At 43.9% G+C, this 24,447-nt stretch overlaps 1 protein-coding gene across 4 annotated transcripts in view; it reads left to right on the top strand.

The window, feature by feature from the left end:
* The first annotated feature begins 891 nt into the window (after positions 1 to 891).
* The window catches only part of SH3PXD2A (SH3 and PX domains 2A), a 433,998-nt gene continuing 410,442 nt past the window's right edge, over positions 892 to 24,447 (top strand). For all 4 annotated transcript variants that reach the window (XM_089690260.1, XM_089690261.1, XM_089690259.1 and 1 more), the window contains exon 1: positions 892 to 1,230. In XM_089690260.1, coding sequence (XP_089546386.1) covers positions 1,159 to 1,230 — 72 coding nt within the window. In that variant the 5' untranslated portion in view covers positions 892 to 1,158. The remainder of the gene's footprint in view (positions 1,231 to 24,447) is intronic.

The raw sequence follows: 24,447 nt of genomic DNA, 5'->3' as shown, positions 1-24,447 counted from the left end.
TTTATTTACATGTATTGGGATTTTTTTTAGCAAAGACATGGAACAAAATACATTTTGGCCTAAATTTATGACGAAATTTGATTTTTAAAATTTTTCTACTGGACATGTTTAATAGCAAAAAGTCAAAAATATTTTTTCTCAAAATTGTTGCTTTTTTTATCGCACAAAAAATAAAAACGCACAGGCAATCAAATACCACCAAAAGAAAGCTCTATTTGTGGGAAAAAAGGACATACATTTAATTTGGGTGCAGCGTTGCATGACTGCACAACTGTCAGTTAAAGTAATGCAGCGCCGTAACGCAAAAAATGGGCAGTTTTTTTGGTAAATGCAGACCCCTTAACCAGGGGCGGACTGACAACTTATGGGGCCCCCGGGCAATAGGAGATCATGGGCCCCTGTGTCCTTGCCCAAACTCAAAAAAGCCTATTAAAAAGGTACCAGGGGCATCTCATGGGGCCCCCTACTGACCTCGGGCCCTTGGGCAGTGCCCAAGTTTCCAAATGGTCAGTCCCCCCCTGCCCTTAACCTAAGTGCAGCCAATCAGCTTTTCCATTTTTGCTAAGCTGTGTGGAAAGATGGAAGCTGATTGGTTGCTATGAGCAACAGCACCAGAAGAGAGAACGTTCAGTTATTTGTATCACCCCCCTGGGTCTAACACCTCACTACTCCATCCGAAAGTAAAAGAAAGTCTTTTCCCTACAGATCCATTGTAACATGTAACACATGACTGTATTCGTCATTGTTCTCCTGAGGGAAGCCCTAAGTGATATCTGTTTGCTCAGGATTTTAGATTTGGCGGGTCTTTCTTCACATCCCCGGGATACGGTGAGGTGTGGTTCCCCTGGCCGCCTCCCATTTTACCCCCCCCCCCCGACCACCGAGCCCCGGGACTGAGGGATGAGAGGAACGGACAACGCTTATTATATATCGGAGGGCAGGCTCTCCTTTGGGTGGGCAGACAGCAGAGGGCGCCCCTCCTCCTCCCCGCACATGGCAGTGTAATCAGCACATGGCACTGAGAGAGGAGCCGCCACTCTGACCAGCTGTCCGCCTCGGTCACCGCAACATGACGAGCCGGGCCTGACACGGCGAGAGAGAGAGCGAGAGGGGGGCACCCGCACCATGAACCAGTCCTAGAGAGAGACCCGCAGCACCATGATGTCTCGGGGAGTGCTGGACGTGTGTGTGCAGGATGTACAGAAGAGGAGGAACCCCTCCAAACACTATGTGAGTGCAGGACTGACGCAGAGACAGGGACCACTACACTGCATGGGGACAGACACACCTTCCATACACATACATTGTACACATACACATACAGCTACACATTGTATGCACCGAGGTACACACATATATACACTGGGGACACACGAATCCATACATTATGTATGCTGAGGAACACACATACATTGTACACATACCTATCCATACATTGTACACACATATATCCATACATTGTACACATACCTATCCATACATTGTACACACATATATCCATACATTGTATACATACCTATCCATACATTGTACACACATACCTATCCATACATTGTACACATACCTATCCATACATTGTACACACATATATCCATACATTGTACACATACCTATCCATACATTGTACACACATATATCCATACATTGTACACACATACCTATCCATACATTGTACACACATACCTATCCATACATTGTACACACATACCTATCCATACATTGTACACACATACCTATCCATACATTGTACACACATATATCCATACATTGTACACACATACCTATCCATACATTGTACACACATATATCCATACATTGTACACATACCTATCCATACATTGTACACACATACCTATCCATACATTGTACACACATACCTATCCATACATTGTACACACATATATCCATACATTGTACACACATACCTATCCATACATTGTACACACATATATCCATACATTGTACACATACCTATCCATACATTGTACACACATACCTATCCATACATTGTACACACATACCTATCCATACATTGTACACACATACCTATCCATACATTGTACACATACCTATCCATACATTGTATACACATACCTATCCATACATTGTACACACATACCTATCCATAGATTGTACACACATACCTATCCATACATTGTAAACACATACCTATCCATACATTGTACACACACCTATCCATTCATTGTATACACATACCTATCCATACATTGTACACATACCTATCCATACATTGTACACACATACCTATCCATACATTGTAATTGTACACATACCTATCCATACATTGTACACACATACCTATCCATACATTGTACACATACCTATCCATACATTGTATACACATACCTATCCATACATTGTATACACATACCTATCCATACATTGTACGCACATACCTATCCATACATTGTACACACATACCTATCCATACATTGTACACACATACCTATCCATTCATTGTATACACATATATCCATACATTGTACACATACCTATCCATACATTGTACACACATACCTATCCATACATTGTACACATACCTATCCATACATTGTACACACATACCTATCCATACATTGTAATTGTACACATACCTATCCATACATTGTACACACATACCTATCCATACATTGTACACATACCTATCCATACATTGTACACACATACCTATCCATACATTGTAATTGTACACATACCTATCCATACATTGTACACACATACCTATCCATACATTTTACACATACCTATCCATACATTGTATACACATACCTATCCATACATTGTACGCACATACCTATCCATACATTGTACACACATACCTATCCATACATTGTACACACATACCTATCCATACATTGTAATTGTACACATACCTATCCATACATTGTACACACATACCTATCCATACATTTTACACATACCTATCCATACATTGTATACACATACCTATCCATACATTGTACGCACATACCTATCCATACATTGTACGCACATACCTATCCATACATTGTACGCACATACCTATCCATACATTATACGCACATACCTATCCATACATTGTACACAAACCTATCCATACATTGTACGCACATACCTATCCATACATTGTACACACATACCTATCCATACATTGTACACACATACCTATCCATACATTGTACACACATACCTATCCATACATTGTATACACATACCTATCCATACATTGTACATACATACCTATCCATACATTGTACATACATACCTATCCATACATTGTACATACATACCTATCCATACATTGTACACATATACATATATCCATACATTGTACACACATACCTATCCATACATTGTACACACATACCTATCCATACATTGTACACACATACCTATCCATACATTGTACACACATATATCCATACATTGTACGCACATACCTATCCATACATTGTACACACATATATCCATACATTGTACACACATACCTATCCATACATTGTACACACATACCTATCCATACATTGTATACAATGAATACTCTTACACTGTATGTGTTGAAGTGTTTAGTACAATGTATACACAGAACTACACACATTGTTTACATAGGAATACTCTTTAGTGTACTGTATATACCATAGTCTTCTGGGACACATTGTATATACTGAGGTACCACCCCCCCCCCACACACACACCTATCCATACACTATATGTACATTCACCTCATACACTCTGCCATAGACATGTGTATACTGTACTCCTCAATATAAGGAATATATACAGTATGTATGTACATTGTATACACACATACATATCCAGACATTAGATCCATTCACACTCATGACATGTACACCTATGAACTGTACTCTTCAGTAGATATAGATTATATATAGATATTTATGTTTACATTGTATACATTGAGATATCTGCTTTCACACTCCAGATACTATACTATATACTATACTCATTAATATAAGGATTCATAAATACAATGTATATGCTGAGGTACCCCCATATATATCCTATCACTGTGCATTGAGGTGTATGCATTCACCTCATATACTGTACACTGACTTATACATCTGTACTCTTCAGTGTAAGAATGCATACATATTTCTACCTCTCTGACTATATACATTAATCTATATTGTAGAATGTGAATAAAGTATGTACATTGAATCATACGTGTTTGTATACAGGATACAGTGAACCATACTGTATACATTGTCACATGCATGTATTCCTCTGTATACATTGTCACATGTATGTATTCGTCTGCATACATGTCACATGCACTTATTCCTCTGTATAATTATCACATGCATGTATTCCTCTGTATACATTGTCATATGCATGTATTTGTCTGTATACATTGTAACATGCAGGTATTTGTCTGTATACATTGTCACATGCATGTATTCCTCTGTATACATTGTCACATGCAGGTATTCGTCTGTATACATTGTCACATGCACTTATTCCTCTGTATACATTGTCATATGCAGGTATTTGTCTGTATACATTATCACATGCTTGTATTCCTCTGTATACATGTCACATGCAGGTATTTGTCTGTATACATTGTCACAGGCAGGTATTTGTATACATTGTCACATGCAGGTTTTCCTCTGTTTACATTGTCACATGCACTTATTCCTCTGTATACATTGTCACATGCAGGTATTTGTCTGTATACATTGTCACATGCAGATATTTGTCTGTATACATTGTCACATGCATGTATTCCTCTGTTTACATTGTCACATGCATGTATTCCTCTGTATACATTGTCACATGCAGGTATTCCTCTGTTTACATTGTCACATGCAGCCATTCCTCTGTATACATTGTCACATGCAGCCATTCCTCTGTATACATTGTCACATGCAGGTATTCCTCTGTATACATTGTCACATGCAGGTATTCCTCTGTATACATTGTCACATGCAGGTATTCCTCTGTTTACATTGTCACATGCAGGTATTCCTCTGTATACATTGTCACATGCATGTATTCCTCTGTATACATTGTCACATGCAGCCATTCCTCTGTATACATTGTCACATGCATGTATTCCTCTGTATACATTGTCACATGCATGTATTCCTCTGTATACATTGTCACATGCAGGTATTTGTCTGTATACATTGTCACATGCATGTATTCCTCTGTATACATTGTCACATGCAGGTATTTGTCTGTATACATTGTCACATGCATGTATTCCTCTGTATACATTGTCACATGCAGGTATTCCTCTGTGTACATTGTCACATGCATGTATTCCTCTGTATACATTGTCACATGCAGGTATTTGTCTGTATACATTGTCACATGCATGTATTCCTCTGTATACATTGTCACATGCATGTATTCCTCTGTATACATTGTCACATGCATGTATTCCTCTGTGTACATTGTCACATGCATGTATTCCTCTGTATACATTGTCACATGCAGGTATTTGTCTGTATACATTGTCACATGCATGTATTCCTCTGTATACATTGTCACATGCATGTATTCCTCTGTATACATTGTCACATGCATGTATTCCTCTGTGTACATTGTCACATGCATGTATTCCTCTGTATACATTGTCACATGCAGGTATTTGTCTGTATACATTGTCACATGCATGTATTCCTCTGTATACATTGTCACATGCATGTATTCCTCTGTATACATTGTCACATGCATGTATTCCTCTGTATACATTGTCACATGCAACCATTCCTCTGTATACTTTTGTGACGCAGAAGCACACATCAGCAGCTGTGCAGCATAACTAAACATGTGTATGCATTGTACACACGCAGGGCAGAGTGAATCATGACGATGCATGTCTATGCCTTGTACAGCCTCATGTGAATGTATAGAATCCTGTCCTGTGTGCTTCTATTACCGCTGCACACATGCTGTACATTGGAGGTTATATGCCGGGTGTTCTGCCTTTGTTGCAGATCTTTGTTTTGTATGACATGCTGGAGCTCAGTGAAGGATGAGGTAATCGGTTTAAGTAAACACAAGCATGCGCTCTCATTGGCCAATACACAGACATATCTGATGGAGGTGATATACATCACTAGGTGGAACATGGAAGAATATTCCAGGTCACAGATCAGTTCCATGTCTCCTACAGGTGGTGAATCCTGGCCCCTAATATTCCTTTTATTGCACAGTTGTTTTTCATTATTGCTTGTAGTTCAGGATTTATTTTCCAGGTTCTGGATGTGATTTGTGCAGTGTGTTATGGATGTGTGTTGTATGCACATACATACCATAGACCCCATTCTGCAGTGATTGTATATACAGCGTGTGCGGTTCATTGTGACACCCACTACTGAAGTTAGTGAAGCAAGCTGCTTGGTCGGATTCCCTGGCAGTTGCTTTGTGTCTGTGGACTGTCAGATTCTCAGCGTTATAAATGGTGCAGCCAGATCCCTCTTGGTTACAGTATGCGGGTTGTGTTTGTAGTCTTTCCAGCTGCTCTCTGAACGACAGCAGTTCCCCCCCAGGCGCTATGCTTGTTGCAGTTCATGGCTTGTGGTTCCCTGTAATTTTTTTCTTCTGCCTATATTCTTTCTCAGCTCCAGATAGAACCAAATTATTGTTACTGTTGTGAATGGACTTTATTGTACTGAACATAGACTTGTATATGAATTCAGGTCACATCCTGGCAAGCAGGCATGCATCAAATGTCCCATTTCCTAAGTCACAAATATAATGTGGAAAGGAAGACAGACATGGCTGTTTAATTCTGCATATTTTTGGCGTTGACTACAAAGCAGTAGAACTGAGCTCTGTCCAACACTGCCTTATTATGTACTGATAATGAAAGACTCCTGAGGGAAGTGTTCCCCTTGGCCTGTAGGCTGGACAGAGATTCACGTATTATTCATGTTATTCTGAATAATTTACAGTAATCTCAATGTTAAAGCTGAACTCTCAGCACAAAAGCATTCATTGAAATATATTCCTCAATATCCACAAAGGATATAGATCTGTCTTGTGTGCTCCAAACATCTTTGAAATCCCAGTTCTTACCTTGTAAAAGTAGCAGTGACATCACTATGCTGTACATAGCCTGTGCAGAGCTGTGGGAGGGACCAATTAGGCTCCATCCATTACAGACTGCCTGCAGAAAATTACAGCAGGGGGTGGAGACAAGACCAATCATTCTGTACAAGGAGAGAGAGCAGCAGTGACCGGTCTTCTTTACAGGAAGCTCCCCCACAAAGACTGCTTCACACTGGATTACAGCACACACAGTGCACCAAGATTGAAGTAAGAATGCTTGTGTGTTACTAAAAAAAAGTAGTAAAGTCACAGAGAATGTAATGTATGCTGTTGGCAGTGGAGATAAGGTTGGTATAACTTACAACAGTTTTTCTCACCTACAATACTCAACTACCCTCAGTCCCCTATGTGGTGAAAAAAAAAAAGTAAAAAAAACCAAAGTTTTTTTTTATTGTGAAAAATGAAAGTTACACGTAAGCACATGCCACCCCCCCCCAAAAAAAAAATTGAGGCCCCCCACCCCCGCATATATGCACATATAATATGTAAAAGCACACTCTGGGGCGCCTTCGCATGAAAACGTTGAATGCTATACACATGTCACATATCGCCGCGCGCGCCAGAATGAGAGAAATAATTCTAGCACCAGACCCCCTCCGTAACGCTAAACTGATGATCTATAAGTCGCTTTAAATGTGTCGACTTATAGAAAATACAGGGTACTGAAGTTTGTTGCCATTTCACGAGCGTGCACAAATTTAAGGTTTGAGAAGTTGGATATATATTTACTCGGTGCAACTTCATCTTTTATATTTTACAAAAAAATAGGGTAATTTATTGCTTTTTTGTGCCCTAAAATTAACATACTTGTATTTTTACTGAAATTTTGTGGTAATATCATGCGACATAAAAAATTGGAACTACCACTATTTTATTCTCTGGGGTCTCTGCTTTCAGAAAATATATCATGTTAGGGGGTTTTATGTAATCTTCAGGCCTAAAATGATTTTTTAAACTTGTGCAAAAAATGAAAAAACTGCTCTGGCTAGTCCCCGGGTACATTGCTGGAGAGAGGCAGGGAAGGGAGGAGGAGATAAACAGCGCAATGTTAAAAATATTAAACGTTTAAGTCGCCGTAAAGTCCCTTTTGTTTTTAAAAGCCCCAGATATTCCTAATATCACCTCAGATTTAAATACAGTTTTGGTTAAAAGTTATTTATAGATTGTCATGAGAGACAAGTAGATTGGGGCACCGATTTAGTTCCTGGACAAGTAGTTTTTGAAAAAAGTTTCATATCCCTAACCCTGCTTAACTCCTCCCCATTTTGTGCTGCTAACTTAGATGTGCAAACAGTGGTTCTTTGTTAAGTTGCAAAAGGGTTGAAGGCTCAGGGTGTTGCTGAGGTTAACTTCTTCCCGACCGCCCTATAGCAGGACTACTGCTACAGGGTGGAAGGACTGCGTAAAAGAACACACAGACAAAATAGTAAAACAGCACACAGTTAACCCTTTGATCGCTTCAAATGTTAACTCCTTCCTGCCCAGTGTCATTAGTACAGGGTCAATGCTTTTTATTAGCACTGATCACTGTATTAGTGTCAGTGGGGATGTCAGTGGCAGTTAGTCAGTTCCCCCCAGTGTCAGAATACCCTCCGCAGTCCCGCTATAAGTCGCTGATTGCTGCCATTACTAGTATTGAAAAAAAAAAAGAATTTCATTATATATACCGCCATTTGTAGACAATATAACTTTCACGTAAACCAATTGATTTATACCTATTGGGATTTTTTTCTGTAAAGACATGTAGCAGAATACATTTTCACCTAAATTTATGACAAAATTAGATTTTTTAAATTTTTTTTACTGGATATGTTTTATAGAAAAAAGTCAAAAATATTGTTTTCGTTTCTCAAAATTGTCAGTCTTTTTTTGTTTATCGTGCAAAAAATAAAAAATGCAGAGGTGATAAAATACAACCAAAAGAAAGCTTCATTTTTGGGAAAAAGAGGATGTAAATTTAATTTAAGTGCAGCGTTGCATGACCGCGCAATTGTTAGTTAAAGTAACATATCGCCGTATCGCAAAAAGTGGCCTGGTCAGGAAGGGGGGTAAATCCTCTGGAGGGCAAGTGGTTAAAGGATAAATGCACTTATGTAAAAAACAAAAACAAAAAAAAACTTAATAAATGCACAAAATGTGAATTTATTATATTTTTTCTTAGGAGGCTGCAGAGCATTGCACCCATGATCAGCTGATGTCAGGCTCCTGCAGACTGTCAGTACAGCTGTATGTCTGTACCTCCAGTATGGGCTGACAGTTAGTGAAGAGCAGAAAGAATCCATGACCTACGACGGCACTCACTAGCTAACTACAAGCTGTCTACTGCAGTGGAAGACGGGACTTGTAGTTCATTCATTCACAAAACTCTGTGAATGAATAATGTTACGTGTCTCTGTGGGTAGAGCCCCACACAGCCGCACTATTGTGACAATGGAGGGGAGGAGCGCGGGGCTGCAGCTTTAGTATCATGTTATACCCTGAAAATAGGTGTAACATGTTACTAAAAGTGTTCAGAGCCTTTAAGACGTTTGACCCCATGCATGCTTGAGCTGAGCATCTTCGCGAGTTTGTTTGTGTGTCTGTGCAGACATTTTGCATACAGTTAGGCATTAGGGGAACAGGCACTTTGCGTAAAGCTAGATAACTAGGCAAGAAATCGCATGAAAGATGATTGTGTATTTTTCAGGTACTCCCATTTAAGTCTACCGGAGGCAAAATGTGTGACTGTCCCAAAAGAAGTCTGTGTTCTTTTTCCAGTGTTGAGCTATGAATAGAATCCTATAGCAGATTTGTTAAGAAAAATATCAATCTTCATCCAGTTGTGTACATGTTTACGCTTTGCTTCCTTGCTAAACCTGTAACCAGGCAGCATTGGTAAATGGCCCTGAGAGACCTGTACTCCTAGCACTGAGTTAATCTCCTGCAACCAGCTGCTCATAAACATGAATTCAGTGACGTGATGGGCAGGTTGGGGCTTCCCAGGAAGGGTAGCAGTCCTCATCAGGCATGGCACCAGCATTTGAAAAGAGAGATTTAGGTAATACAACTCTGTTGATTCTGATCTGCTGCATTCATATATTTTAAAGTCTGCCGGAGTGCTTGTGGAATTGTATGTATACAACAGAGTTGTTTTCATGGAGTATGGACTCCTTCGTGTGGATATTACATAATGTGCCGTGCAATATTGAGTTGTGGTGCAGTGTACATGGGTGTACTATCATATTTCTACATGTACATTTATCTGCATTGTAAAGGGAAATTTGGCTAAAACTTGAGCCGTGGGTGGCATTGTTAACACCACAAACATTTGACAAAAGTTGATTTTATAGTTTATTTATTTTTTAGGAGCCAGGTGGAAAATTGTCAGGCAAACAGTGATTGCATCCAGTTAGATGAAGGCACTGCTTGGGTATACAGACAGCCGCGGGTGCTGGCTGTCAGAATACAGTAGCCAGCAGGGAAGATTTGTTTAGCCCCCGGGCTGAATAGGAAATCTATACATGTATGGCTGGCTTAAAGCCCAGCTCTCCCTTTCCAGTGGGGCTGTCTCTGCACTGCAAGGGTTAAATATGCATGTAGTTCTGAGGGATAGGAAAAGCAGTTTTACTTACCTGATCCTTTGCTCTCCTACACTCCAGTTGTGGACTAACGTTCAGTGCGGGGCTATGGGCTCAGCTTTGGTCCTGATAATGTCAGAAGAACTGCAGCCGCTGGGGCAAGGGGCAAAAGACACTGCAGGGACCATTCTTACAGTGCAGAGGAGCCTGTGGGAGTTGAGGATATGGAAAGTAAAACTGTTTTTCTTGTTGTTTTACTTACCTGCTCTGTGCAAGGGTAATGCATGGAGTTGCCCCAAATCTGGGCTTCCCCGCTGGCACTCTTGGCTCCTCCTCCTATCTTTGTGCTACCATAGGAAGCTGCGTCCTATGGTGGCATGCATGCGGGCTCGCTCCTGAGCCATGCTGTGTAGATCCATAGACACACAAACAGTGTGGCTCGCCCCCACTCCCTGCTCACTGGATTTTACTGACAACAGAGGGAGCCAGTGGCTCCCACTGCTCTCAGCCAAACCTATAAGAAGGAAGAGGGGTGAGATCTGCATTTGAGCACAGTACTGGATCAATACAGGACTCAGGTAAGTATTTAGGTATGGTTGGGGAGGGGAGCAGCTACTGGAAGTTTTTTTTTTTACCTTTGTGCGTAGAATGAATGAAGGTAAGAAACTATTTGAATTTAGAACCACTTTAACCCTTGCAGTGTGGGGTCAGCCTTCCTGCAAGGGGGGATTTTATTTCCATAGAGGAAAAACTTTGCTATTATATGTAAATTGCCTCTTCTGAAGGACAATTTGGCAATAAAGACATTGCTTGCTGATAGCCAGATGAATGACCGCTTTTTGTAAACTTTTCCTAATACAATATAGTAGAGTGGGAATTCAAAGGATTCAAGGCTCTGTTGGCCTGGTTTCATTTCTACTTGTAGCATTGAAATTAAATAATTGTTTATACAGTCACAGCTGATAGTAAAGTGAACTTCTCTTTGATTTGAGGACACTAGATCAAGCTTTTGAAAGGCCACATAAAGCTTTGCATATGTTTTTCTTATAGGAGACACATGTCATGCTATGCTGCACTGATGTTTGCTGGTGAACTTTGTTTCCAATTTTTTTGTATGGAAGGAAATCCCTGTTTTCTTAGGGATGCAGATCTGTTTTACTTCAGGCAGCAGTGATGGCAGCTGCACTTCTTCCTTATCTTTCTCAAGATAGCTAGTAGAGTTTTGTTTCTGTCATGGTAAATCCCATGAAAATCAGCTTTAAAAGAGAAGTGTGGACTTTTTTCCCCCATTTATACTTACCTGATGCTGCATCTGTCCCCTGCCAGCTCTAAGTGTGAGAACTCAGCGGTCACATGCCAGCTAATCACTGGAGTTATCACAGCCGCTCGGAGTAGAGAGCAGTGACTGTCGGTCACCACTGTCTGCTCTGCGACCTCCAGTGCTTACTGGAGTGCTGGGCTGTAGAGGGGGAGGGAGCGGCTGGTTTAGGCTCTCAGCAGATCACTGACAGGCTGAGCCAGGTGCTGCTTCAGACTCTGGGGTGGATCCCAACTTTGCCTCTTTCCCCAGCATGGATCGGCTGAGTGACGTCAGCCAGGAGCAGGCTTCAGCTGAAAATGAGTCACAGCAGTGCAGAAGTAATTGCACTCCTGTAATCCACAGGAGAAGTACAGCCAAAAGAGCTCTGTCTGTACTTCTCCTTTAAATATATTCAGTCTCATGAGCATATAATCTTTTTTTAGGTTTTTGTTTAGGCTTTGTTTTCACCTGGTGATCTGTCTGGTAACACACCTCCTGTATTAGAGTGCCCCCACTCTGGATGAAGTAGCACAGGGGGCACTTTTGAACAGCAGCATTGTCAGTCTGGGGGGAAGGGAGTGTTAGGTGCACTAGTAGATTTAGATACAATTACAAATTCCTCATGTCAGTAAATAAGTTTACATGACCCACATACCAGCTAACTACAGTTTTTGTATAATTATTATTTATACTGTACATTCATATCAGTCCTTTCCCTCAAAGCACTTATAATCTAATATATATATACACATACTAGGGCCAACAAAGACCAACAGGAGTCAAATAACCTAGCAGCAGGTCTTTTGGAATGGGGGAGGAAACCTGAATATCCGGAGCATACTCATACAAGCACAAAGAGAACATACAAACGCCATGCAAATAAATGTCCTGGCCAGGATTCAAACCAAGGGACCCCACTGACCTTCATCAGCTACCTTACTTGGTGCTGTTGGTTTCCTGATACTCCTGAAATCAGAGGAGCCCTGATAACCAAAGAGTGAACAGCATCCTTTTGCTGATTATTGCTGATGGCTAACTATGGGCAGGGTAGGCCACTTATTAACATTAGGACCAAGAGGAGATAGTCTAGATGAGTTTGCTTCCTAGTTAGTTAGATATCGGCCTGCCTCTGTTTTCAGAAGTGTTTGCTGTGCTGCTCAGAGGATCGGCAATAAGGATAAGTTTGGGTTTAGTCTGAATTTGGGTTCGGACCAAACCTGGAAGGAAGCTGCCATTCCCACCCAATCAACTGATGCCAGGCATTCCCTGCCCAGCAGCTGCATGCACACAAAGGGGCAGGGATGCTTGTGATATCAATGACCTATTATGACCACATAGCCAAATTATTTATATGACATGACTTTATATGGCCACATGACCATATTGGATCAATGATGTCATGAGCATCCCTATCCCTTTGTGTACATGCAGCTGCTTGGTGGGGGATACTCTTGCTGCAGTTGATTGAGCGGGAGTGGGTGGGAGTGACAGCTTCCTTCTAGGTTCGGTTTGGACCAGACCCCAGTTCATCCCTAATCAGGAGCACCATGCAAGGCACTGAAATGTGTTTGCTGCGTAGCCTCCCTGGCGGTATTCCCGAGTGTAGCTCGGGGTAAAGTTTCAGTACCACAAGTAGTAACCGCGAGCTACACTCCGGCTTACCATGCGGCGCTGCTCCGAGATCTGTTCTTCTCTTACCTTGTCCTGCGCTCCCATGATGTCCCTCCTGCAGTGTCCCCTGTAATGTCCTCCGGCGGATGCCGGCATCTGTCACCTGGGTTCCGTCCCCTGCGAGCGTCGGGACGTACGGGGACAGAACGGCGGGAAATTAGAAAATAACAAAAAGTGACATTCACTAAATTCACTAAAATTACATAGTAAAACATTACTGTATCAAACCATTTCACATACATTTTGTCCCGAGTGCTTTGTCCTGTGCCCTGCCTGCATTTTTACCATTCTTTCTGCCTGGAAATAGAGATGAGCGAATCGAACTTGGCGAAGTGGAATTCGTTTAGAAGATTAGGAAAAATTCGATTCGATTCGAATTCGAATCGAAATTTTCCAAAAATGGCGGCGACATGTGTGGCGACGGAGCGGGGATCTCTGGGAAGGCGCGCAGACAAGGCGCGCTGACCCATAATGCATTCATTCATGACATGTGATCGCATTAGCCAATCAGCAGCCAGCCAGCCAGCACTGTGTAATGGTCGAGCTATAAATTGCGGCCATCTTAGAATTCTCCATTAGCCTCCGGTCATTCAAGAGAGACAGACCTCTCTGTATTAGGGACAGAGTTAGGGCCAAAGAGACTTTAGGGCCACAGAATCGTTACTCAGGGACACAGAATTGTTACTCAGGGACACAGAATTGTTACTCAGGGACAGACACAGAATTGTTACTGAGGGACACAGAATTGTTACTGAGGGACACAGAATTGTTACTCAGGGACACAGAATTGTTACTCAGGGACACAGAACTGTTACTCAGGGACACAGAATTGTTACTCAGGGACACAGAATTGTTACTCAGGGACACAGAACTGTTACTCAGGGACAGACACAGAATTGTTACTCAGGGACACAGAATTGTTACTCAGGGACACAGAACTGTTACTCAGGGACACAGAATTGTTAATCAGGGACACAGAACTGTTACTCAGGGACAGACACAGAATTGTTACTCAGGGACAGACACAGAATTGTTACTGAGGGACACAGAATTGTTACTGAGGGACACAGAATTGTTACTGAGGGACAGACACAGAATTGTTACTGAGGGACACAGAATTGTTACTCAGGGACACAGAATTGTTACTCAGGGACACAGAACTGTTACTCAGGGACACAGAATTGTTACTCAGGGACACAGAACTGTTACTCAGGGACACAGAATTGTTACTCAGGGACAGACAGAATTGTTACTGAGGGACACAGAATTGTTACTGAGGGACACAGAATTGTTACTGAGGGACACAGAATTGTTACTCAGGGACACAGAATTGTTACTCAGGGACAGACACAGAATTGTTACTCAGGGACACAGAATTGTTACTCAGGGACACAGAATTGTTACTGAGGGACACAGAATTGTTACTCAGGGACAGACACAGAATTGTTACTCAGGGACACAGAATTGTTACTCAGGGACACAGAACTGTTACTCAGGGACACAGAATTGTTAATCAGGGACACAGAACTGTTACTCAGGGACAGACACAGAATTGTTACTGAGGGACACAGAATTGTTACTGAGGGACACAGAATTGTTACTCAGGGACAGACACAGAATTGTTACTGAGGGACACAGAATTGTTACTGAGGGACACAGAATTGTTACTCAGAGACAGACACAGAATTGTTACTCAGGGACACAGAATCGTTACTCAGGGACACAGAATCGTTGAATTAAAGAGTATGTCAGACAACACGCAGAGGAGTGGCAGAGGAGGCAATGTTTCAGGAGCGAGCAGACGTGGCAGCAGAGGAAGGGGTCGAGGCAGCACTAGTCGCAGCCAGAGGCCAGTGCTCCCGGTGTCATCCAGCGGTCGTGTCTCCACCGACAACCCTGCCGTCATCGATTGGTTGGCTCGGTCGTCTTCCTCTTCCCAGGTCACCTCTGACACCTACAGCCAACGGTCGGTGGGTACGTCAGACACAACCGTTAGTTGGCATGGCCCGGGAGCAAGCCCACTGAAATCACGTGTCCTCTACCTGCCCCTGTCCTTTGGTGTTCCCTCAACAAGCGAAGTATCGCATGCTGTGGGCTCAGCCCCACTGTACAGTGAGGAAGAGCTAACAGAGGGCGGTCAGGAACGGGGGGAGACATCCGCCTCTTCAGCAGCCAGGCGAAGAAGTAGTGGCGAGGAGAGTGGCTCGGTAGCCGGTCTAGAGACAGGTCTGTCTCCTGACCCACATGCAGCCAAGGGGGCTAGTAGTGAGGCGGAGACCCTAATTGATGATGATGAGGCTGATCGCACTTGGCAGCCTCGTCGTCATCAGGCTATTGCTTCCGCATCATCAGGAGAAGAGGGTGCCAGCTTGGTAGCGAGCAAAACAGTCGGTGGGTTGCCCAGGAGGCAGCAGGGTCGCAGCAGTGTCAGTGGAGGCAAACGGCCACGGAGTAGAGCACCAGCTCCACTGCAGCCTACCACCACGGCCAGTAGTGGTGCCGGTGTGCACGGAGGAAGTAGCAGTCAGCCAGTGAGGAGTAGCGGGGGCAAAGTTTCCTACTCGGCGGTGTGGCAATTTTTCGTCAAGCCTCCCGAGGAAGTAAACGTAGCCATATGTCGACTATGTGGCCAGAAAGTCAAGCGTGGCCAGGGGGCCCATGTCTCCATCGCCACACTCTGCCATGTGCCACTTTCAGGTCTCCTCACACTGCTGGTGGGTTCCATTTTGTCATAGGGTGCTGGCAGATTACGGGCCTCCCATTGCTGCTGCCAGGCCCGTAATCTGTCATGGGCCCCTGTACCGCCTCCTCATGCTGCTGCCAGGCCCGTAATCTGTCATGGGACCCTGTACGGCCTCCCATTGCTGCTGTCTCCATCGCCACACTCTGCCATGTGCCACTTTCAGGTCTCCTCACACTGCTGGTGGGTTCCATTTTGTCATAGGGTGCTGGCAGATTACGGGCCTCCCATTGCTGCTGCCAGGCCCGTAATCTGTCATGGGCCCCTGTACCGCCTCCTCATGCTGCTGCCAGGCCCGTAATCTGTCATGGGTCCCTGTACGGCCTCCCATTGCTGCTGTCTCCATCGCCACACTCTGCCATGTGCCACTTTCAGGTCTCCTCACACTGCTGGTGGGTTCCATTTTGTCATAGGGTGCTGGCAGATTACGGGCCTCCCATTGCTGCTGCCAGGCCCGTAATCTGTCATGGGCCCCTGTACCGCCTCCTCATGCTGCTGCCAGGCTTGTAATCTGTCATGGGTCCCTGTACGGCCTCCCATTGCTGCTGTCTCCATCGCCACAGTCTGCCATGTGCCACTTTCAGGTCTCCTCACACTGCTGGTGGGTTCCATTTTGTCATAGGGTGCTGGCAGATTACGGGCCTCCCATTGCTGCTGCCAGGCCCGTAATCTGCCATGGGCCCCCGTACCACCTCCTCATGCTGCTGCCAGGTCCAGAGTGTCTCATGGGTCCCTGTACGGCCTCCCATTGCTGCTGTCTCCATCGCCACACTCTGCCATGTGCCACTTTCAGGTCTCCTCACACTGCTGGTGGGTTCCATTTTGTCATAGGGTGCCTGCAGATTATGGGCCTCCCATTGCTGCTGCCAGGCCCGTAATCTGCCATGGGCCCCCGTACCGACTCCTCATGCTGTGACGTTGCAACAAGGTGGAATTCAACCCTACATATGTTAGACCGCCTTTACGAACAGCGAAAGGCCATCACCGATTTCCTGATGTTACAAGCGGATAAAGGTACTCCCCTGTGTAACTTAGATGTCAGCTATTGGCAGCTCATGCGTGACACCTGCCGCTTGCTCAGGCCCTTTGAGGAGGCCACGCTATTCGTGAGTCGGCAGGACTATGGGATGAACGACGTCATTCCTCTGTTGCACGTCCTGGAACAAATGCTGTTAACAATGGCTGGTCAGGGTGCGGTAGACGTGGCGCACAGATCTCAACGCCACATGACCCCTGTGGGGGCAGGACAGGAAGTAGAGGAGGAGGTAGAGGAGGACATTGGTGCTCAGGAATTATTGAGTGAAATGGGTGGTTTTTCCACTCAGCGGACAGGAGTGGAGGAGCAGGAGCATCTGGTAGAGGAGGAGGAGGAGACAGAGGACCCAGACGCACCGTGGCAGTATGCTGTGGAGATGGAGGCAGGGAGTCCCTCGCATTCCTTGGCACAAATGGCCCATAGCATGCTCGGTTGCTTGCGTAGCGACAGCCGAATAATAACCATCAGACAGAGGGATGACTTTTGGCTGTCCACCTTGTTGGACCCTCGCTACCGTTCAAAAATGGTGGCCTTTTTCACACCTGCTGAGAGGGAGGCCAAAATAACGTACTATAAAAACCACCTATGTAGTCAGTTGGTCTCTGCCTTTCTGCGCCAACGTCCATCCTCAGACACTGTGGGCCCTGTGCGCTCGCGTTCCGCTGCCATGGCAGCAGGGGAGGGGTGGGGTGGTAGGAGCAGTGGCAGCTCCACCAGCAGCGGCTGCCTCAGTCTGCAGTCGATGATGAGTAGCTTTCTTCACCAGCGCAGTGAGGAAACTACTAACCAGCCGCAGCAGCAGCAGCATCAGGTGGACCTGGAGCAGGACCTCAAACAACAGGCTTGGGCCTACTTGGACAGCACCCTGCCAACCGAGGTAGACAATCCCCTTGACTACTGGGCAACGAAACTTGACCCTTGGCCCCAACTAGCTGAATTTGCCCTTGAAAGGCTGTCATGCCCGGCCAGTAGCGTGGCATCGGAGCGCGTGTTTAGTGCGGCAGGAGGTATTGTAACTCCGCGGAGGACACGACTGTCCACCCAAAGTGTGGAGAGACTCACGTTTGTGAAAATGAATCAGGCGTGGATTAGTCTGGATTTCAAACCACCAGTTCCTGACAGAACTGACTAAATCCGCCATGAATCATGCCCCAAACATGTTATTATTTTTAACATAGGCCTCTGTATGGCCTTCAATTTAAGCTGCTTACGCTTCGCCACTCTGCCATGGGCCCCTGTACCGCCTCCTCTTGCTGCTGCCAGGTCCAGAGTGTCTCATGGGTCCCTGTATGGCCTCCCATTGCTGCTGTCTCCATCGCCACACTCTGCCATGTGCCACTTTCAGGTCTCCTCACACTGCTGGTGGGTTCCATTTTGTCATAGGGTGCTGGCAGATTACGGGCCTCCCATTGCTGCTGCCAGGCCCGTAATCTGCCATGGGCCCCCGTACCAACTCCTCATGCTGCTGCCAGGCCCGTAATCTGTCATGGGCCCCTGTACCGCCTCCTCATGCTGCTGCCAGGTCCAGAGTGTCTCATGGGTCCCTGTACGGCCTCCCATTGCTGCTGTCTCCATCGCCACACTTTGCCATGTGCCACTTTCAGGTCTCCTCACACTGCTGGTGGGTTCCATTTTGTCATAGGGTGCTGGCAGATTACGGGCCTCCCATTGCTGCTGCCAGGCCCGTAATCTGCCATGGGCCCCCGTAACGCCTCCTCATGCTGCTGCCAGGTCCAGAGTGTCTCATGGGTCCCTGTACGGCCTCCCATTGCTGCTGTCTCCATCGCCACACTCTGCCATGTGCCACTTTCAGGTCTCCTCCCACTGCTGGTGGGTTCCATTTTGTCAGGGTGCTGGCAGATTACGGGCCTCCCATTGCTGCTGCCAGGCCCGTAATCTGCCATGGTCCCCCGTACCGCCTCCTCATGCTGCTGCCAGGTCCAGAGTGTCTCATGGGTCCCTGTACGGCCTCCCATTGCTGCTGCCTCCATCGCCACACTCTGCCATGTGCCACTTTCAGGTCTCCTCACACTGCTGGTGGGTTCCATTTTGTCATAGGGTGCTGGCAGATTACGGGCCTCCCATTGCTGCTGCCAGGCCCGTAATTGCCATGTGCCCCCGTACCGACTCCTCATGCTGCTGCCAGGCCCGTAATCTGTCATGGGCCCCTGTACCGCCTCCTCATGCTGCTGCCAGGTCCAGAGTGTCTCATGGGTCCCTGTACGGCCTCCCATTGCTGCTGTCTCCATCGCCACACTCTGCCATGTGCCACTTTCAGGTCTCCTCACACTGCTGGTGGGTTCCATTTTGTCATAGGGTGCTGGCAGATTACGGGCCTCCCATTGCTGCTGCCAGGCCCGTAATCTGCCATGGGCCCCCGTACCGACTCCTCATGCTGCTCCCAGGCCCGTAATCTGTCATGGGCCCCTGTACCGCCTCCTCATGCTGCTGCCAGGTCCAGAGTGTCTCATGGGTCCCTGTACGGCCTCCCATTGCTGCTGTCTCCATCGCCACACTCTGCCATGTGCCACTTTCAGGTCTCCTCACACTGCTGGTGGGTTCCATTTTGTCATAGGGTGCTGTATGGCCTCCCATTGCTGCTGCCTCCACCGCCACACTGTGGCTCCACACTCTGGTTTTGGCCCCGTGACTGCCCAAATGAGTGAAGTGTGCGGTGATTCTAAGATCGATGGCACTCATCTGCATGTCATACTGACTGACAGTATTATATCTCTTCCCCAGCAGACTCCAAGGGCATTTAAATTAAAGGTACAGTGTTCTGCACTAATATAAAGGCTCTCTGAAGCCTAGAAACACCCTTTTTATAAGTTAAATTCGCAGCGAATATATTCGCCTCAAATCGAATTTATTCCTCGAATTCGCCGAATCAGCCGAATCGAATTTTTGAATACTTCGCTCATCTCTACCTGGAAACTGAGAAAAGTCCATGGCGTCCAAAAAGCATCCCTTTAGGTCAAAATCGGTTTCAGACCAGCTAGAGAACAGAGATAGTAAATTAGAACCACTTGCAGAATTGAGTGATAATGATTTGTGGGGAAATTCGTCATCAGACACTGAAAACGATTTTCGGACTTTGCTCAGTGATGTGTGAACTTGGCGCTATATTTAAATTTCAGTGTTTCTCGTTTGATTATATTATTGAATTAAACTTATTATTATTATATTATTATTTTTTAATGATTATTTATTAAGTTATAATTTATGATTTCGTGTTTCAAATTTTAACATACCCGGGATGTTTACTAGACTCTTGTTCGGACAGATTTCAGTGAGTTATTCCTAAAAATTACAGGCCTACAATAAAAAAAATACATATTTCAATGCAAATAAATGTACCGCTTTGAGCACAGAAATATTGACATAATCAGACAGCTAGGGAGGTAAATAGCACATGAAACACTTTATTCGTACCACAGGGTTTCTTTAAATTGTCTTGCTATAACCCTATACTGCATAGGCTAGTTTGTTTAATTTCTTTGTGTTTCAATGCTAATTTCATACAAACACGTTTGCTTTTGTCTTGAGAAGGCCATTGTAAATATAGCTGTACTGTCTTTCCAGAAGTAATTTGGAAGTTGCCTACATGAAAAAAAAATCTCTGTTGTATGAGATGATGTACTGTATTTGGGATTAGTCATGGATTTCTTTTGTGTATTTTGGTTTCCTCCTATGTTTACATATCTCATGTTAGTTATGGATATACCATGAAACCATAACAGAAGAGAGCAACAGGGTTTCTTATTTGAGCAATGGGGATTTAAACATAGATCTGTTATTGATCACTGCAAAATGTTTATGATGGAGTACTTTTCAGTATGATTAAATGGGGCTTTCATATTAATGCCCATGACTTCATTCAGGACACCTCAGCAGTACATCAAAGCTATGACTGCTGAGCACTTCAAAAGAAATGGGATGATGTTATTGGTTGATTGAGACATTGGTTTTATGTAAAATAAATACAAGATGCAAGAAGCTATATTTATGGAAAATAGGAATGATTCATGGGTTGTGGAGAAAGCCTAAAAAATGCTTTCCAAAATACTAGCAGTGATGAGAAAGCAAAGCCTTGACTAAAATGTCTTTAGGTGCATAATGATAGGGTTATTGCTGGCTGAGCAGAATTGGTTTCTTAGTGCAATGAACGCAAGCAACACTGTACATTGATGAATAATGTAATAGCACAGACTACATTTATTTATGTTAATTAAGTACCTACACTAAATTAAAAAAGTACAATGCCTTGAAAAAGTATTCATACCCCTTGAAAATTTCCACACTTTGTCATGTTACAACGAAAAACATAAATGTATTTTATTGGGATTTTATGTGATAGAACAACACAAAGTGGCACATAATTGTGAATTGGAAGGAAAATGAGAACTGGTTTTCAAACTTTTTTACAAAGAACTATCTGAAAAGTGTGGCGTGCATTTGTATTCAGCCCCCCTGAGTCAATACTTTGTAGAACCACCTTTTGCTGCAATTACAGCTGCAAGTCTTTTTGGGAGGTCTCTACCTGCTGTCTGTGAACAGCAATTTTTAAGTCTCACCACAGATTCTCAATTGGATTTAGGTTTGGACTTTGACTGGGCCATTTAAACACATAAATATGCTTTGATCTAAACCATTCCATTGTAGCTCTTGCTGTATGTTCCAGGTCATTGTCCTGCTGGAAAGTGAACCTCCGCCCAAGTCTCAAGCCTTTTGCAGACTCTAACAGGTTTTCTTCTAAGATTGCCCTGTATTTGGCTCCATCCATCTTCCCATCAACTCTGACCAGCTTCTCTGTCTCTGCTGAAGAAAAGCATTCCCACAACATGATGCTGCCACCACCAATGTTTCACAGTGTGAATGGTGTGTTCAGGGTGATGTGCAGTGTTAGTTTTCCGTTAGTGGTGCACCGAAATGAAAATTCGGGTTCCAAAACCGAAAATTCAAAATGCACTTGGCCGAAAACCAAAACCAAAATGCGCAGTTTTTAAAAATGAATATATATTTTTTGGAAAAAATACAGTTTGATTAAAAAAAAATACATACCCCAATTGTTTTGTAAAATATGTAAGAGGATGTTACGGTGAGTAAATAGATACACAACATGTCGCGCTTTAAAATTTCGCACAATCGTGGAATGGCGTGAAACTGTGGTGCTTAAAAATCTCCATGGGTGATGCTTTAAAAATTTCTGCAGGTTAGCAGTGTAAAATTACAGAGGAGGTCTAGTGCGATAATTATTGCTCTTGCTCCGACACTCATGGCGATACCTCACGTGTGTGGTTTGAACACCATTTACATATGTGAGCATATGTGCGAGCAGAGGGGTACGGGGGCACTTTAAACTTTTTTTTAAAAAATGTATTTAATAATTTTTTTTATTTTTGCACTGTTTCTTTTAAAAAAATTGTAATCACTTTTATTCTTATCTCAAGAAATGCATGCATCCCTGTGATAGAAATAATTAGTGACAGGTCCACTTTATGGAGAGATATGGGGTCAATAAGACCCCACATCTCTCCTCTGCAATGTAAAGCATTAGATCAAAAAAAGCAATGATATAGTGCTTTAAAAAAAAAAAAAATGGCTGGAACTGGAAGTGACATTGCTCCGGTCCTCCAAGGGCTTAGAGATGTGTGGCGGCCTTCTTTCCTTCTCTCATCTCTATGCCCAATGCCGGGATTGATGGTTTCTCAGGTAACACTGAACTACCGAGTGGCGGCCGGTGGGCAGGCGACGGCTGATGGGCGGCGGCGAGGGTTGTGGTTTTTTCGCCATCTGTATCGGTGCATTTTTTCATTTCTTCCCACAGCCGGGGTGTTTTCGATCGAAGCGTTCCCCCCCCCCATCCCTTGCTAAATCATGAATGAACTGTGATTAACCACACTTTAGTGGTTAATGAGTTAAATTTCACTTGCCAAACGCAGGTCCGATTACTGCCAGTCCTGTTGAATCAAGAAATCACTTAAATAGAAGCTGTCTGACAGTGAAGCACGTTAAATAATCTCAAAAAGCAACATATCATGCCACGATCTAAAGAAATTCAAAAACAGATGAGAAACAAAGTAATTGACATGTATCAGTCTGGAAAGGGTTACAAAGCTATTTCTAAGGCTTTGGGACTCCAGGGAACTACGGTGAGAGCCATTATCTACAAATAGAGAAAAATTGGAACAGTGGTGTACCTTCCCAGGAGTGTCCAGCCTACCAAAATTACAAGGGAGCACAAGACGAAGTATCCAGGAGGTCATAAAATAACTGAGAACAACATCTAAAGAACTGCAGGCCTCACTTGCCTCAGTTAAGGTCATTGTTCATGATTCAACAATAATAAAGAGACTGGGCTAAAACATCCATGGGATAGTTCCAAGGCGAAAGCCACTGCTGACCAAAAAGATCACAAAGGCTTGTCTCACATTTGACAAAAAAATCTTAATTATTTCCAAGCCATTTAGGCAGATATTCTCTGGACCGATGAGACAAAAGTTGAACTTTTTGGAAGTTCCTGGCCATCAGTTCCTGACCAGTTATTAGGTTTAAGGGGCAATTACTTTTTTGCACAGGGCCAGGCAGATTTGGACAGCCTTTTTCCCTTAATAAATGAAATCATCATTTAAAAACTGTATTTTGTATTATGGGTTATCTTTGTGTAATTGTAAAATTTGTTTGATGATCTCAATAATTTAAGTTGAAAAATATGCAAAAAAATTTATACAGATCAGGAAGGGGCAAATAGTTTTTCACAGCACTGTAGATGCCCAGTACAAGGGGTCTGTATTTGATTCTTTTCTTACAAGTGCAATGTTGTTTCCAATTCGGGTTAAAACCTTTAATCCACAGCATTTGATAATATATTTTATGGCTGAAAATGATTGTCTTCAGTTGTATATTTTACTTCTTCTCAGGACATATTGCGGTTTATTTGTAAGACGGGATCTATCCTGCTGAGGAAGTGCCTCTCTTGCTGTCTAATGTGACCTCTTTTGAGGAAACAGCTGCTGTCTTCCAATTTTGTCTTTTATCTGAGCTACTGTTTCCTGTTATTTGG

The sequence above is a fragment of the Staurois parvus genome, unplaced genomic scaffold (assembly GCF_062004578.1).
Source record: "Staurois parvus isolate SC_StPar_1 unplaced genomic scaffold, SC_StPar_1.0 ptg000525l, whole genome shotgun sequence".
NCBI lineage: Eukaryota > Metazoa > Chordata > Amphibia > Anura > Ranidae > Staurois > Staurois parvus.
The sequence above is the reverse complement of the archived record's forward strand: the minus strand, read 5'-3'. Positions and strand labels throughout refer to the sequence as shown.